We start from the raw sequence: 14,961 nt of genomic DNA, 5'->3' as shown, positions 1-14,961 counted from the left end.
TTCTCTACAAGATCGCCAGGAATGTATGAATGTCGTATGAGACCTTGGAAGAGTTATGCTCTTCTCTGAAATTCGTTGGACTAAGAACGACCTAAGAACAGCCTTTGACACTCAATCTTCCATATCTGCACTTCTAGATCACGTGTAACCTGCTTCGGGCCGACAGCGGGCGAGAAAAAAATCCCGAATCGCGGCGACAACCGCCACCTAAGATTTCTCCTCGCAGAATTTGTATTCTATACAATGGAATGAGTGTGTACAGACGGAGTGCATTTTTAAGATTCGAGGTTACGAGCGATCTGTGGTCGTCCCGTTCACGGTGCTGATTGCGTTCGGTATGAGAGCGGCGCTCCGCACCCCGTTGCGGGCATCGGATTTTGATCCTACGGCAGTGTTCAGATACAATCCGAATGGGTTCTTCTTGAGCCAATTTTCGAAGTGCAATCATTCGTCTCCGTCTTCTCTTCTGTCTCCGGCTTTCACTCAAAGGCCGTTTAGAGGGATATTTCGGCATCATTCACACGCACGACCGTCATTCCGCACATGTCCGTCTTCGCGGTTCTATTCCACAAAAACACCTACCTTGCCGGAGGAGGTCGAGTCTCGGGACAATAGATCGGGTCACTCAGGTTCACAGCGGTCGCGGAGGAGAATCTTAAAGTATGCAATCATCACTGGTGTCGTCGGCGCAGCAACGGTGACCTTATCAGACGATGCACGACATCTATATCGCGCGGCGCAGCGCACAGGCCGAGTTGTTGGGACTTTGGCTGTCTGTATCAACGAGTAAGTCCATGACTTCTTGTATCTCAGATTATTGGCCTGTCACTTACATGGGCTCTTCTAGTTACCGAGTCACCCTCAAGMAAGAGACTCCTACAGAAGAAGAACGACAAGAGTCTATCCGAGCATGTCACAAGCGTTGCGCAGAACGAACACTACGTGTTCTCGAGAAGAATGGGTCCATCTTCATAAAGTTGGGCCAGCATCTCAGTAGCATGGGCTATCTCCTCCCGTTGGAATGGACGACCACCTTCATTCCCCTTCAAGACAAGTGTCCCGTCTCGTCGATCGAATCCGTCGAGGAAATGTTCGTCACCGACACAGGCCATCGCATCGATGAATTGTTCTCGAGTTTCGAGCCATTGCCCATTGGCGCCGCATCTCTTGCCCAGGTCCACATTGGTACGCTGAAAGAGACCGGTCAAAAGGTTGCTGTTAAAGTGCAGCATCCTGCATTGGCCGAATGGGTGCCCCTGGACTTGGCATTGACCCGGTTTACTTTCTCGATGCTGAAACGATTTTTCCCGGAATATGATCTAGAGTGGCTCTCGAACGAAATGGATTTCTCGCTACCTCAGGAATTGGATTTCCGCATGGAGGCAGAGAATGCCAGGAGGGCTAGTGAGTACTTCAAAAAGCACTCGGATGCTCCGTTAGTCATTCCGGAAGGTTTGTCCCCAATTATAACTGTGAAACAGGTCCAGTAGCTTTGCTAACGCCTAATCAGTCATGTGGGCTCAGAAACGAATTCTGGTTATGGAATTCCTCTCTGGCCATCGTCCGGATGATCTTGAATATTTGGACTCCAACCATATTGACCGCGACGAGGTCTCCGCCGCGTTCGCGCATGTCTTCAACGAGATGATCTTCGGAGACAATGCCCCGTTACACTGCGATCCCCACGGCGGCAACATTGCCATTCGCAAGAACCCCAACCGACGCCGTCACAACTTCGATATCATCCTCTACGACCACGGCCTGTACCGCGATATTCCACGCGACCTACGTCGTAACTACGCTAAGCTCTGGCTGGCGGTCATCGAGGCGGATGAAGGCCGCATGCGGGAGTATGCGCGCAAGGTCGCAGGTATTACGGACGAGCAATTCCCCCTGTTCGCGAGCGCAATCACCGGACGAGATTACACCGTGCTAGCCAAGAAGGATGTCGCTTCTCCACGCACGGCTGCCGAAAAGGAGAACATCTCCGATGCGCTCGGGGAGGGCATGCTGCAACAGCTTGTTGAGTTGCTGGGCCAGGTACCCAGGATCATCCTCTTGATTCTGAAGACAAACGATCTGAGTAAGTTATGCTTGTTCGCAATGCACTCTTTTCCATCTTTCTGTTTTCTCATTGGAATCCCGGCTAACATCGCCTGCTCTCCACCTTCAGCCCGCAGTCTGGACGAAAATCTACATACCCGACAGGGTCCCGTACGCACATTCCTTATCCTGGCCCGCTACGCCACTCGTACCGTCTTCGAAGAGAAGATGGAGGACATCAACGAGACCGGCGGCATCCTCCGCCCGCTCAACTTCATCCGGTTTCTCTGCGCATGGACGGGCTATCTCCGGGTTGAACTGAAACTGTCCGTCTACGAGACTCTGCTGTCTGTGAAAAGTCGGCTTGGGCTGATCGGATAGAAGAGCGGCTAACTCTTCTTCATGCCGTTTGATTTTCTCCAGTCCGACGTGCTTGTAACACTGTACACTCTTCTTTCACTCTTTACCATCTAGACGCGGCGGATCGATCGGATGGGTTCGGTCTGTCTGCATCATCAGCGACGGCGTTTTTCCTATTTTTCGCTTTTCTGTTTTCTCCACATGTATAGAGATTTGTACAAAGATTTGTTTTGTAAGTCTAGACGTCTTCCATTTAGAGATAGATTGAATATCTGTGTACTTCAGTCTGATACCTCATAATTTAATGCGATACCTTGCTTACAGGACGGCTCCAGGGCATACCCAGGACGAGTTTCCTTACAGCCCTGCTGGAACTGAGGTAGCGTAGGGAAAATACGTGATAGAGCGTTTTTGAAATGAAATCATATCACAGAGAGATGCACATTCTTATTGACGAACCTATAACTGAACGAGATTCATGATCATGATGCATGCTTAAGGGGTCAAAAACAAAAAGCATGGGGGAGAAATGAGGAAAGAAAAATATACAGACAAATTCAACCCGTCAGTTGAATTCAATGGAGCAACGCATGCTTTAATGATTCAAGCAATCTGCAGTCTCGGTACGCCAGTCAATCGAACAAATAAACCCTAACAGATCTCATCTGGTATCGCCGTAATAGTGTTTGATGAATATATTGTTACTTTTCATGCTCAAGCAGATCATAGACTCGCGGCGCTACCCTCGGTCTTTTCCACGTTGGGAATGGAAGCCCCAGTGCCAGAAAGGTCAGTCTTAGCAGCCTTGGGGTTCTTGGTGTAGTAGTCGTTGATGGCCGACTTGATGGCGTCTTCAGCAAGCATGGAGCAATGTAACTTGACGGGAGGCAGGCAGAGTTCCTTGGCAATGTCGGTGTTCCGGATTTTAGAGGCCTCGTCGAGGGTCATTCCTCGCACCAACTCGGTCAGGTAGCTAGAGCTGGCGATCGCGCTACCACAGCCGAAAGTCTTGAACTTGACGTCGGTGATCTTGCTGGTATCCTTGTCGACCCGGATCTGGAGCTTCATCACGTCACCACAAGCAGGTGCACCGACCAGACCAAGACCGACGTCAGGGGCATCTTTGGGTAGTGAGCCAACTAAAAATATGTCAGTTCCTGCAGAAGCATGTACATGTGAACAAGTGCTTGAAAAAATGCTGAAACTTGAGATCCTCCTCGAGCGCATAGGAGACAGATGGAAGTTGATTGGCTATAACGGTCTTCTCGTAAGAGCGCTGTATAGTGATTGATTCTTTGGAAAAGTCGAGGTGCGAAACCGATCAGGGAGCCCTCCCAGGTGTAGAATCTCCCCGTTGTAGGATCCCGTCTTCATTTGATGGGAGTTCGCTGCGCGGTCTTGACAGGAGTCTTTTTGAAACGAGAAAGGCCACAGCTGACGATTCATCTGTCTCCCACCGACGCTTCGAGGAAAAAGAGGAAAAGAAAGCAGCATATCAAGATAGGCAAACATACCGTTGCGTGGGTTGTTGTAATGATCTAGCAGTGCAAAGAATGTCAGCATTTGACTGGCTCGGACGAAGCATCCCAAATTCGTCAATCAACTTATCTTTCTCGTGATAACTTCTCCTCTGAGGAGCAGGAGACGCCCTGTTGATGGGTTGAGCCTGGATGCTGGAAATGGCCGGCGTAACGCGAGGCGACACGACAGTGCCGACTGAGCGAGGGGCGACAGTAGCCAAACGGCGGAACATGGTTGATGGACGTGTGTTTGATTTCTGTATAGCTAGCGATTAAAAGGTGATGCGCGGTTGGATTGATGATGAGGCAAAAAGAGATGCTGATAGAGTATGATGATGTACCCGAGGTTGTGATGTCGACGAAAGATCGATTAATTATTCTTTGGGGGCTCGCCTGTGCTACATGCGCTAAACCCAATCCAGCAACACCGTCGCCTCCGCTCCGTCCGGCCTCGGAGATAATTACACTATGACGTTCGGCGGTGCTCATTGTTTTAACCAGAATAGGCATTAAAATGCCGACTCCAAGAGCTGATTAATTGATATTGAACATCAAATCAGGACTAGCTCCCTATTTACAGTGGTCCACTGATCCAAATTGCGGTACTTTTTTCTACGACGGTGTTTCTAAGGCGATTCTAACACAGCAAAAGAAGCTGCGCGCGGAACTGATTGATTACCCCCACGATACCGTGGCTGGGAATCTGCAGCCAACAGGAGCCTGTATTTGTGATACTGGTTAACGTAATTAATTGCTTATCTTCCAGCCCTCCATCTGATAAAGGCACTCAGGGAAAACATTACACCGATATCCGCCAACCTTCACATCACCAAGATCTGCCTTGAGACTTGTGAATGGAAGCAGTCAAGACGGATTGAAGTCATCTTACCATGACTCGGAAAGGAGGAACGGGGAAACCCTTGGGGAGGACAACTGGGGTAAGTACAACTTATTGAATATCCTTCCAGCGCTGTCACAGCTCTGTCTCACAAGTGGCATTCTTCACCGGTTGCCCTGAAGTAACAACATAGTAGTCTCTCAATGCTCCGATAGCTGCCTTTACCATGGCAATTATCTTATGCTCTTACTGCATCAGTTCCATCAACTCCGCTCGCCGCGAGGCACAATCTTCCCCAGTCACCGCGACTACAAGGGCCCAGAAGTTCTCCGTGGAAAAGTCTGACCAATCATGGGTACAGCAGGCATTAGAAGAGAGCAGAGATGCAGAGCGGCGAAATCGGTCGGGGTAGTCTTTGCGTTGGATTTGTACGATAGCAGAAGCTTGATATTGAGTCAAAAAGGAGTCCAAGAAAAATGCTCATGATTGTTGCGGCTTGGATGCACTAAAAATATCTGCGGTAATCCTTCCACACAATGCGTCATTGTCGGGTTCATCTCTCGAAGTCCATGATCAGAATTTTCAGTGTATGTGAATAGTCATATCCAGAGTATATTGTAATCTGGATCTACCATTTCATTTGAATGTTCATCATATCAAAGGAAGGTCGAGAATAACTTGGGGGCTCTGCCCTCCTTGAAACACAACAGACACACAGATTGATATCTGCAATGATGACCTCATTCTGGTTTAAAATAACAGCTCATGATGATAATAAGTAATGTAACCGTACCACTTCATCAAAGGCAGGCATTGCATAAATTTTTCGCTGTTACCAGGCATGTTGTTTTCTTTGAGGTGGAGGGAAAATTGCCCAAATTTTGAGAAAGCAATAATGTGTCGCTTATTTAATCACGTGATTACGGGTGACATCATCGAGCGGTACCCTTCAAAAGGAAAAACAAACACTTTCTCTATAGGGAAATCATCTTGGTGTATTTGAGGGCGATCAACCGAGTCTGCGTATCAAACATTGCTCAATACTTAGTATTATCTGGAAAGGAACCCAATAGCACAGGTTGGGTCATTTAGCTTGCTGACGGTATTTTCGAGGAGTTGAGAACGTCGGTAGGTTTGAATAATAATGTATGTTTGTATGTACAAAGATGCAGATCATGCAACGAAACCGTCAAGGGTGAAAAAGACGGCAATGTGACAACAAAGACCGCTTTATAAGATAGATATCCTGCAGAGCATGACGACCATATATCAGTGAGTCCATAAGTCCCACAAATGTCGTAGCGATGACCATTGCTGACAGACCTTTTGCTGGTGAGCGGAGCGTAGGACAGCCGTGTGATCGCCCACTGCTCCAGTGCACCAACTATAGTATGGTCAAAGCTGGAGATGGATGGGTACATATTCAGCTCAACTGACCACCTAGTGAGAAAGCCCGTGAGTCACCTCTAGGGGGTTAAGATTGCATAGTTCAACTGAAACAGGAAAAGAACAAGACACGTCTAGTATGCACCATTCGCTGCTTATTTACTCATCCCGCAGCAGCGTGGTTCTTTCTCTATCATCTGCCATACGCAGCTTCATTTCTCCCTCATGTTGCAAGTGACCAATTAGCTTACGGAGATACTCGTAAGTAAGCATTGTGGTCATGGCAGCCGGTACAGCCCGGAATAGGTTCACCCCGATGCCGGAGTAGAATGCGCGCCAGCCTTCCTCCCTCAGAATGGTCTGACATGTACGGATAACGCCCGTATACCGCGGGCGGTTGGGCATGCCATCCGATGAGGCCGCTCCTGGAGGCCTCCCGCGGTCTTGTGGGTGATCTAAACCTCCACGAAATGTGATCTCTTCGGGAGAAGGTGCTGGAGATGTCCTTTGCTGTGTCTGAAGTCTTGTCCGTAGCACTTCATGCGGGTAGGTTAAAGTGCTGGCACAAACTTTGCTTAAGAATGTCGCACAAGATATGCCAATCCAGTGGGAGGTACCGTTATCAGGATGTTCCCCTATGCCGTACCCGGTAAAGGCCATCTTCAAGTATTCGTATAGCGGGAATTGAATGGCGACGTGCGTTAACCCAAGTAACGCCGGGGTCAGACCAGAATAGAATGACCTAATCCCTTCGGTCCTGTACATTTTGCGGGCTGCATCCCAAGTGCTTGAGTACTGCCATGGAGCCGTGTAGCCTTCACTGTTGGACTTGAGGCTTTGTGACATAAGCCGCGTTTTGATGACCCAGATGGGATTGGTGACTATAGTAGAGCAAGCACCGGCTGTTATTGATGCATAGCCTCTAGAAAGCCACCAGCTATCTATTGATGTGACACGGATTATTAGTCCTGACATTCTACCTTCAGAGAAAGGAACACACAGAGCTACCTACCGGTGGTTTCGTAGAAGTATTCTCGAGATCGGTCATAGACAGCCAAATATACGGCCCAGGTAGGCAGATATCCCAAGAGCATGGGACCCAATCCTTGATATAGACCCCGAATTCCATCTTGTCGCCATATGATCCGCCCAGTACCTAGCATACCACGGTAGAGGGTTTTCGCCTCAACGACTCCGCCGCCTCGTCGGAGAAATCCGCCTTGCGCCTGCAGCTTCGTCTTGATCACATCAAGGGGGCATGTGACAATTCCAGAGGCCACACCTGCACTGGCGCCGCAGAATGGCGCAATGTAGTAATCCGGTATCTTTGTGGTCCATATCTCAAGATTTGTGACGAACTTGGGGCTGGACGGAGCTTCAGGTGGAATTTGAACGTCGGATGACGCAAGGTTGTTCGAGTGCGATATCTGCTGCTCTTCAGAGCTGCTGGCGGCTCCTGAATTGCCGTGACCGTCGGAAAACATCGCTCCGGTCAGCTCCCCTAGCAGCTTTCTCTGTCCGTCTTTGCAATCAACGAGGGTTCCCGGAACCGAGCATGTCGGTGCTCGCTCCGGAACCCAGCAAACCCTATTCTGACCAGGTCTCTACGTGAATATTTCTTCGTCAATTAGAGCGGTAGGAGGAAGCGACACAGTCTGCCTTAGACGACTGAAGGAATAAGCGTAGCTGAGCTGATATTGGCGAATGCGCTGATATGCCTGGAATTTTGTTTATTCGGAGGTGTAGAATGGGCGGGGCCGGTAGCAGTGACACAGCTCCAGTGTAGGAGCAAAAATATAATTCAAAGGATGAAGAACCCCGTACCAAACCGGCAAGCGATACCGGGTCTGAATATGTAAAGGAGAGGAAGTCTGATTGATGGGAAGATTGGAATACAAGGCGAGAACCGGGCCATGCGGATGATTGTGGCCAAGATCAATCAACGTACCTCTTTCGGCAGTCATGTGGAGTGGAGTGACTACGGTAGCTTCTGAATAATATATTCCGGTCCCAAGCGCCAGGGCCCCAGCCTGAGGCATTAGTATCACATGACATAGATCGAAATCCTCCACGACCATTTTTGATGCCTCAGGCTGCCAAATCGGATGTTTTTGGGAAAGTCATCTCGGCCGGACCTCCGTTTTGCACAATCTCCAACGTCGGGTCACTCTTTGCAGCTTGACTGACCTCTCGCGATCTTCCCTCCCACACCACGCCCTCAATTGGATTCCCATCCACATCCATCTGGGATCAGTCACCATGTCCGCTCCTTCTCTCACCAACTACATTGTCAAGCGCCCATGGCTCAAGCGCTGGATGATGCCACTTGCCCAGTGGTACACCGACGCCGCCGGCTACAGGAAACTCGGATTGAGGTAGCCAGCCCCCGCCTTCAACCCTCCCAGGATGAGCGCCAGATGAGCATGTTATGCGACAGCGACGCTCTTGAACTTTACCGCTGCTGTACAACGTCGGATTGTGCATGATTTCTCTCTGGTCGCTATCTGGGACACATGTTACTCCTGACCTGTCTGTGCAAGCAGTCAAGCTGATTATTCTCAGATTCGATGACCTGATTCCCGAGGAGTCGGACGTTGTTCAGACGGCCATTAAGCGTCTTCCTCCCAAGGAGGCCTACGACCGCGTCTTCCGTATCCGCAGAGCTTTCCAGGTGCGTCTCCGTCTAGGTCGCTCTAGGACATCAACGCTAATTTACCTCATCAACACAGTGCTCGGTTTCCCACACCCTCCTTCCCGCTCATGAGCAGACCAAGCCCGAGGAGGTGAGTCGATTTCGCATTTTCATACTTGCTCCGGCCTCGTCAATTCCCCGCATAGGTCTTGGCCAATCCCGTAACGCGGATTTGTCAACTGTGTTGTATCGGGTTTATCACACTTATCCGGTCTCGAGATGCGTCCAGAAAGCACTTGTGGGTTAAATAAAGCACCATCATAGATGCTAATTTCGCTCTCTAGGACGTCGAGTACCTGAGCCCCATCATCCGCGAGATTGAGAGGGAGAACAAGGAGCGTGTGGACCTCGACACCCTCGTTGTTAGACGGTAGATGGCTTGATCCCTAGTCATAACGCATAGAGGATACGGAATCGTGTCACTAGGGTAATAGACGGACGGAAATAACGAAGAAGGGGTTGTACGATTTAGCGGCTGTGCTTTGCCTACGAGCCTGCGGCTGAATTTTTGATTGGACATCGGATTATCGCTCAAGTCATGTGTACTGTTACTGTACAAATTCATCGTCGTTTTTCTGATCATCCGCTTGTCATGCAAATCACAACTGCAGTCGTGATGCAAGTATGTTCATCCCTGGTAGTGAAGACTGGGGCGAGTTTGACCTCCCGATTGTATAATTCTGAGATATATCGGTCAGATTGTGACGACATACTTTCCTGCGTAGTCGACGCAATGTTGCCGTCTAAACCGAGCAATGTCATCTTTCCCAGCGATCTATTTGATCCAATTTGAGTAGTGACTCTATATACTCGAGGAATGTCGCATGCGGGCCTCAGGCGTTCATTACAGTGACATCGACATCCTCTACACGCCACATGTACCACATGAAAAGGCTCCTGCGATGCTAGCGTGAGAAAAAAATCTTATGACCCAGCTTTGGGGAAGTAAGTGAAGAAATTGCGATACCAACTTACCTGTACGGGGCGAACTTCGCAGCCAGTTCCAGCATGTCTTTCTCAGCCATGTACTTGAACTTACCGCCTCCTTTAGCCTTTAATTTGCTCACGTCCTTTCCCATGAACGCCGCGCAGCCTCTCCTGTTTTCATCATTAGCGGGTTATGCTTACCAGGAGTAGTCGAACGCATATTGCTGCGCTGAGGTTTGGCATGGTGAACGATTAACTTACTGCACGCCGAGATCTCCAGTGGAAAAGACATCAATTCGCTTCAACGCAAAGCAGGCAAACATCTCAACGGACCATCTGCCTAGTCCTCTGACGGCAGTCAACTTCTCCATGAGCTCTTCGTCACTGGCATCGAGCAGCATTCTCGCGCTCAGTTCCCCGGTAGCGAATTTCTGAGATAGTCCGTGGATATATTCGGCTTTTCGCTGGGAGAGTCCAGCCGTGCGTAGCGTAGCGAGATCGCATTGGACGACCTCCTCTGGTGTTGGGAACCGACGCGGCTTCGCAGGGTCCTGTCCGTCGTTTTCCTTGTTGAACAAAGCCACGAATTTGTCCTTGATAGACCGGGCTGCAGCGCCTGACACCTGTTGACCGATGATACTGCTGACGAGACTGCGGAAGGGGTCGATTTCCTCCGCCAGTCCCTCAGGGGAGAATAGAGGACATGGATTGCGCCTGATGAGCGGCTCCAGCCGCGAGTCTGTAGCGATTAGATGTGCCACGGCTTTCTCGAGGAGGGTACCGGTCGTAGCGGTCGGACGGGGTCGACCGGTCTTGGAGGGAGAAAGGCTCTCCGAGCCGGGCGGGTAGGCGACGAGAGAGGAGCCATGGGGTGTCAAGAGTGCTGCATTTGTCCTATGCGGTTCGACAGGTCGGTCAAGGGGAGGGGGGGTGGCATGTAGTCTGCTAGGAGGGTCGGTAGATACGAGGTCAAAGATGTTATCTGTCTCCCCATTGTCGTTTGAGACGGTTATGGTTCCGGTATCTGGGAGAGTTACATCGAGAGGAAGCTGTTCAGCGCTGATTTTCAGGCCATTGATATCTTTTCTAGACCGGCTTTTCGCTTTGTTGACCCTGCTGGTGGACTGAGGCCTGCTTGATTTCTTTGGTTGACTTGGCGGTTGCGGTGGCAGCACTTTGTTATTGAGCGCCGCAGTCAGGCGGGCCGAGCGTCGGAGGGTCATCATGAAGTCGAGACAACGACAGACACAGACAATAATTGTGTCTCCGTCTTGTCCCTTGTATCGCTGCTAAAGAGTTGATGCCTTTTCGATGGTCGCTTGCTGGGATGACGTGCGTTCGGTGCTGAATACATTCATCCAGATCCCGATTTAAGTCATCCGGTCTGGCCGAGGCTCGTATTGAGATACTGGTATCCATATTGGCTGTATCAAGGGTCACAAACGGTCCATAGTCTTTTATACAGCTTTTTTGTCGAGTTTTGTATACGACTGAAGTAGTTGACTGCTCTCCATGGCACGATGTAGCTCGCTTCTGATATTGAGGCTTCATGATTGATTACCACTCTTTCGCCTACGACTACTCCACCAACTGTCCACTACTTCATCTAGGCCATGTTAAAACCATAGTTATTGTCAAACAGAATATGCCTATCATTTCTACTATGCTAGAAATGGTCGTCTAGACACCTTTTTAGCGTAGTGGATTTGATGGCTGACAGTTTATCTATCTACCCATTCCAATGAAGGTAGTTACAGAGAACTTACTGCATGTGTCTTGCACAAACTATGGCCAGCTTTTAACTGCAGATTCACGAGTAAGGATAACCAATCCCGTCTGGTATATTTGCGCGAGAGCCTCTCAAGAGGCTAGCTCAACTGTCAACTAGCAGGGAACTTTTGGGTTACAACTTATCCGAATACTATTCCAAATTAATAATGCATAGTGACCTTTCAACATCTAAATATTACTAGAACACTGTCAGCAGCCCTTCAATATTTCCTAAAGCGCATTTTATAATCTTTGTTTGTCTTTGCTTTGCATGGTGCATACTTCTTAGGAGGAAATTCTAGGAATGAAAGTTCATGAAGTTCACTCCATTCCTGTAGTTGACATCCTTGTGTGAAGAACGCACATATCGAGGTGGAACAGGCTGCCATCTTGAGCTGGTTATGACTTGGCTCTTTCTACAGCTCTGCCGATAGAAAATCACCAGTGTGAGTCCATGGGACAGGAACTGCGTGTGAACACAGCTAGGCCATTATCTATCATTAGCAGGATCCCAAGAGTATCAGGGATTTCTTATGACACTCAGCTAGGAGCTCCAAAAGCAATAGAACTGATATAACTATGATAGTCAACTACAGAAAAAGGGGTGGCGGGTGGCATAATACATGGGGCATGATGAATGGATTAATGGCATGGAGGCAAAGCTGTGAAAAGAAAATCATGAAGTGTGTGATGAAGTTGAAGTAGCAATAGAGGGCAACTTTATAGAACATGCATATCAATGCCAAGGAATAACAGGGCAGTTTTCCAAAATAGGGATGCCATACTGTTTCTAGTAATTTGCCATCACCACAGAGTACAGAGTAGAGCCAGAGTAAAAGGAGGCATGTGATCTGTACATTAGGAGACATCTACAGGTACTCCGTAGTCAGTTGTACTCTACTTCGACTATTTGGCCTTATTTATGGTACATCCAGCCACCCATCCTATGTGGCGTTCTGGGAACGTGCTTGATGAATGGTCACTAAGGTTGCACACAGTTGTGCTGGTAACTTAGTGCACAGGTACAGCAGGGTGACTTGACGTCAAAGTAAATCTTGAGCATCAAAGCAGGATAGTGTCGCAGCACTGATATCAAACACAGTCCAATTGCTAGAACAAGGGCTGGTTGAAATTATGAATAGGAGGTCATCATCAAAGTTCTGACCAAGAGCTTATACATTATTGTGATATGCAAATAGCTGCGGATATCAGTGGAGCTCTTTGACTCCTAATCATAACTGAGCAGTGTGGATGGGAAAGAACTCTCAACGGCCTGAGATGCAGACATCGACAGTCACGAATCATTGATCCCTAAACATACAGGTGAAGCGAGCTGTCAACTCCGGATATTGATAAACTCCTGTCATATAATTGGTTGGCACCTTGCTCTATAGATCATGATCCGTTGAACTATTCAAACAACGACTAATTGGTTACCTTAATGCCATGCTTATCGGGCCTTTCTTTCTGCACAGCTGTGCTTTAATTGCAGGCAAGTCACCACAGAGAATGAACAGTTCCTGAAGAATCGAGAGGAGAGTCTAGAATTTGAAATAGATTGACTTGGCCATCCCTATCAGGTTTGTATATTTTTAGCGCTATAATTTTGCCATGAAGACATAGCTTCACAATTGCAGGATTGTTTCATGGATCCGCTAACCTACTTAAGTGGGTCTGACCAAGATATGAAGACTCTTCAATGGTACTAGTAAGTTACAGAACTATTTCATTTGTTATCTAAGGTACCTATGATCCTAGGTTGGGGTAACGCTCCTATCTAATGTCGATGTAAGAATGCGATTATTGAGCTACTGAGAAATTGAGTACTCTGTATTAGAGCTTTTATTATTTCCAGACTCTGCCAACGTGTGCAGTGTACTAGGAGTTGCGTATACAGTTAGCTACTCGCGCAGAGCTTGCCAAAGAAAGGAACAAGCAATATCGGGCCGCACGCATATTCGCCACTTATTAGTTTTAGTCTGGCCGTCTCAATTGACGTCCGACTCGCCTAGTGGAATGGCACTTTGCCTACTTTGCCTTGTGCCTGACCTAGTGGCATAATGATGATGAAAACGTACTTAGACTAGAGCATCTGTAGCGTTGGCGGGACGATCATGGGATGGAGTAAACTCCGTACACAATAATCTATCTACATAGTAGAAAGACACTCTAATGTTATGGAGTAGAGAGGTAGATAGCCAGGAAATAAAATATGGTACCCTATTTTTAACGTTCAATAGAGATCATTTGCATGGCAGAAAGTAGCGAGGATTGACAATAAATCAATCTAGCTTGCAAACGGCGCAATGGATTTCTGATCCCAACCTCCTTGAGGCTTTTGATATTCTCACATTCCATAATCCGTAGCCCAGGTGATGACACTCATGCCAGGAGAGCGGACCCATTGATTCGAGAATTTCAGATATTATTTTCGTCTTGCTGCCGAATTTGTTGTCTCGCCATCACAGGCATGGCTTACTCCTTACCAAGGAATCCAGTTTCTGAAACAATAACATTCTAAATGCCTTACGCCATATTGATTAACTATAGCTGTTTCCATCGAAGGTCCGCTGAATCTGGGCAAACTGAACCGAATTGTAGATATCGCTAGTTGCTCGTCATAGCAAAACGACTTGGTGGTTAAGTATCATCGATTATGAATGTTGGATGTGGCTATTATTTGTTTACAATGTTGCATTTGGCTTGGGGAGAGAGTCCGGCCACGGGAAGCAATTTAACTAAAATTTTGTCGATACTGGTGTATTTCAGGAAATGTAACAATGTATGGATTACACCAGGTAAGGTGCTTGGTCCCTGGTACATGAGATAGTTCAAACCCTCCTTTTTCCTAGATGACGGCTTATGGCCAAGAGATTTCGTCTAATTAGGTTGGTACTCCTGTACTATTGCTGCAAAGGGAATAACCACCTTTATAACAGATCATCAAGTGCCGCTATTGCTGGGTAAAGAGGATCAACAATCAATGGATACAAATTCTGATGATTACCAAAATTGTATCGAAACCAGGAACGTACCTACCTAGTACCTAACCTACGTCCAAGATTACGTATCGCAACCACCTCGGCCACGATAAACAAAAGGGAATGGTGCGCTTTGAATGGCCAAAAATGACGGGAGCCAGACTGGAGCCACGGGGCGAATCATCGGTAGCATTGCAGCACAATTATTGGTGACAGTGTTACAGAATGGAGCCAACTAGGAGCAACGGGCTCATTTCCGAGCTTGAGAATCAGGATTCCTGCAGCGCAAATCTGGCTTGTGACGCACTTGTGTATTTTCCAGTGTATTATTCTCCGAATTCATTACCGAGTACACTGGGAACGGGAAGGACCTAAGCAAAAAATAGTAACTGTCTTACAAGAAGATGTGCATCAAAGTTTACCGGTCCCGGTGCTGGGGCCACG

General features: G+C 48.1%; 5 protein-coding genes across 5 annotated transcripts; 2 read left to right on the top strand and 3 right to left on the bottom strand.

The window, feature by feature from the left end:
- Window positions 1-337: 337 nt before the first annotated feature.
- On the top strand, window positions 338-2,424 carry Aspvir_007768 (ABC1 kinase family protein; the record flags this gene model as incomplete). Its single annotated transcript, XM_043270945.1, has 4 exons — window positions 338-786; window positions 848-1,452; window positions 1,511-2,083; window positions 2,174-2,424. 4 exons carry the CDS (start codon window positions 338-340, stop codon window positions 2,422-2,424), a joined length of 1,878 nt encoding a protein of 625 aa, XP_043126880.1.
- Window positions 2,425-3,126: 702 nt separating this feature from the next.
- On the bottom strand, window positions 3,127-4,156 carry Aspvir_007767 (putative iron-sulfur cofactor synthesis protein (Isu1); the record flags this gene model as incomplete). The annotated part of the gene is made up of 3 exons (XM_043270944.1): window positions 3,127-3,542; window positions 3,918-3,941; window positions 3,982-4,156. 3 exons carry the CDS (start codon window positions 4,154-4,156, stop codon window positions 3,127-3,129), a joined length of 615 nt encoding a protein of 204 aa, XP_043126879.1.
- A 2,150-nt stretch (window positions 4,157-6,306) lies between these two features.
- Aspvir_007766 (putative mitochondrial carrier protein) lies at window positions 6,307-7,631 on the bottom strand (the record flags this gene model as incomplete). The annotated part of the gene is made up of 2 exons (XM_043270943.1): window positions 6,307-7,028; window positions 7,160-7,631. The coding sequence occupies 2 exons, from the start codon at window positions 7,629-7,631 to the stop codon at window positions 6,307-6,309; spliced, it is 1,194 nt and encodes a 397-aa protein (XP_043126878.1).
- Window positions 7,632-8,406: 775 nt separating this feature from the next.
- On the top strand, window positions 8,407-9,213 carry Aspvir_007765 (ubiquinol--cytochrome-c reductase subunit 7; the record flags this gene model as incomplete). Its single annotated transcript, XM_043270942.1, has 4 exons — window positions 8,407-8,522; window positions 8,710-8,818; window positions 8,877-8,930; window positions 9,124-9,213. The coding sequence occupies 4 exons, from the start codon at window positions 8,407-8,409 to the stop codon at window positions 9,211-9,213; spliced, it is 369 nt and encodes a 122-aa protein (XP_043126877.1).
- A 459-nt stretch (window positions 9,214-9,672) lies between these two features.
- alkA (DNA-3-methyladenine glycosylase II) lies at window positions 9,673-10,989 on the bottom strand (the record flags this gene model as incomplete). The annotated part of the gene is made up of 3 exons (XM_043270941.1): window positions 9,673-9,736; window positions 9,815-9,937; window positions 10,028-10,989. 3 exons carry the CDS (start codon window positions 10,987-10,989, stop codon window positions 9,673-9,675), a joined length of 1,149 nt encoding a protein of 382 aa, XP_043126876.1.
- Between the last annotated feature and the right edge of the window lie 3,972 nt (window positions 10,990-14,961).

This window comes from Aspergillus viridinutans (assembly GCF_018404265.1).
Source record: "Aspergillus viridinutans IFM 47045 DNA, scaffold_5, whole genome shotgun sequence".
In the NCBI taxonomy this organism is placed as follows: domain Eukaryota; kingdom Fungi; phylum Ascomycota; class Eurotiomycetes; order Eurotiales; family Aspergillaceae; genus Aspergillus; species Aspergillus viridinutans.
This window is presented reverse-complemented; position numbering and strand designations above follow the sequence as displayed.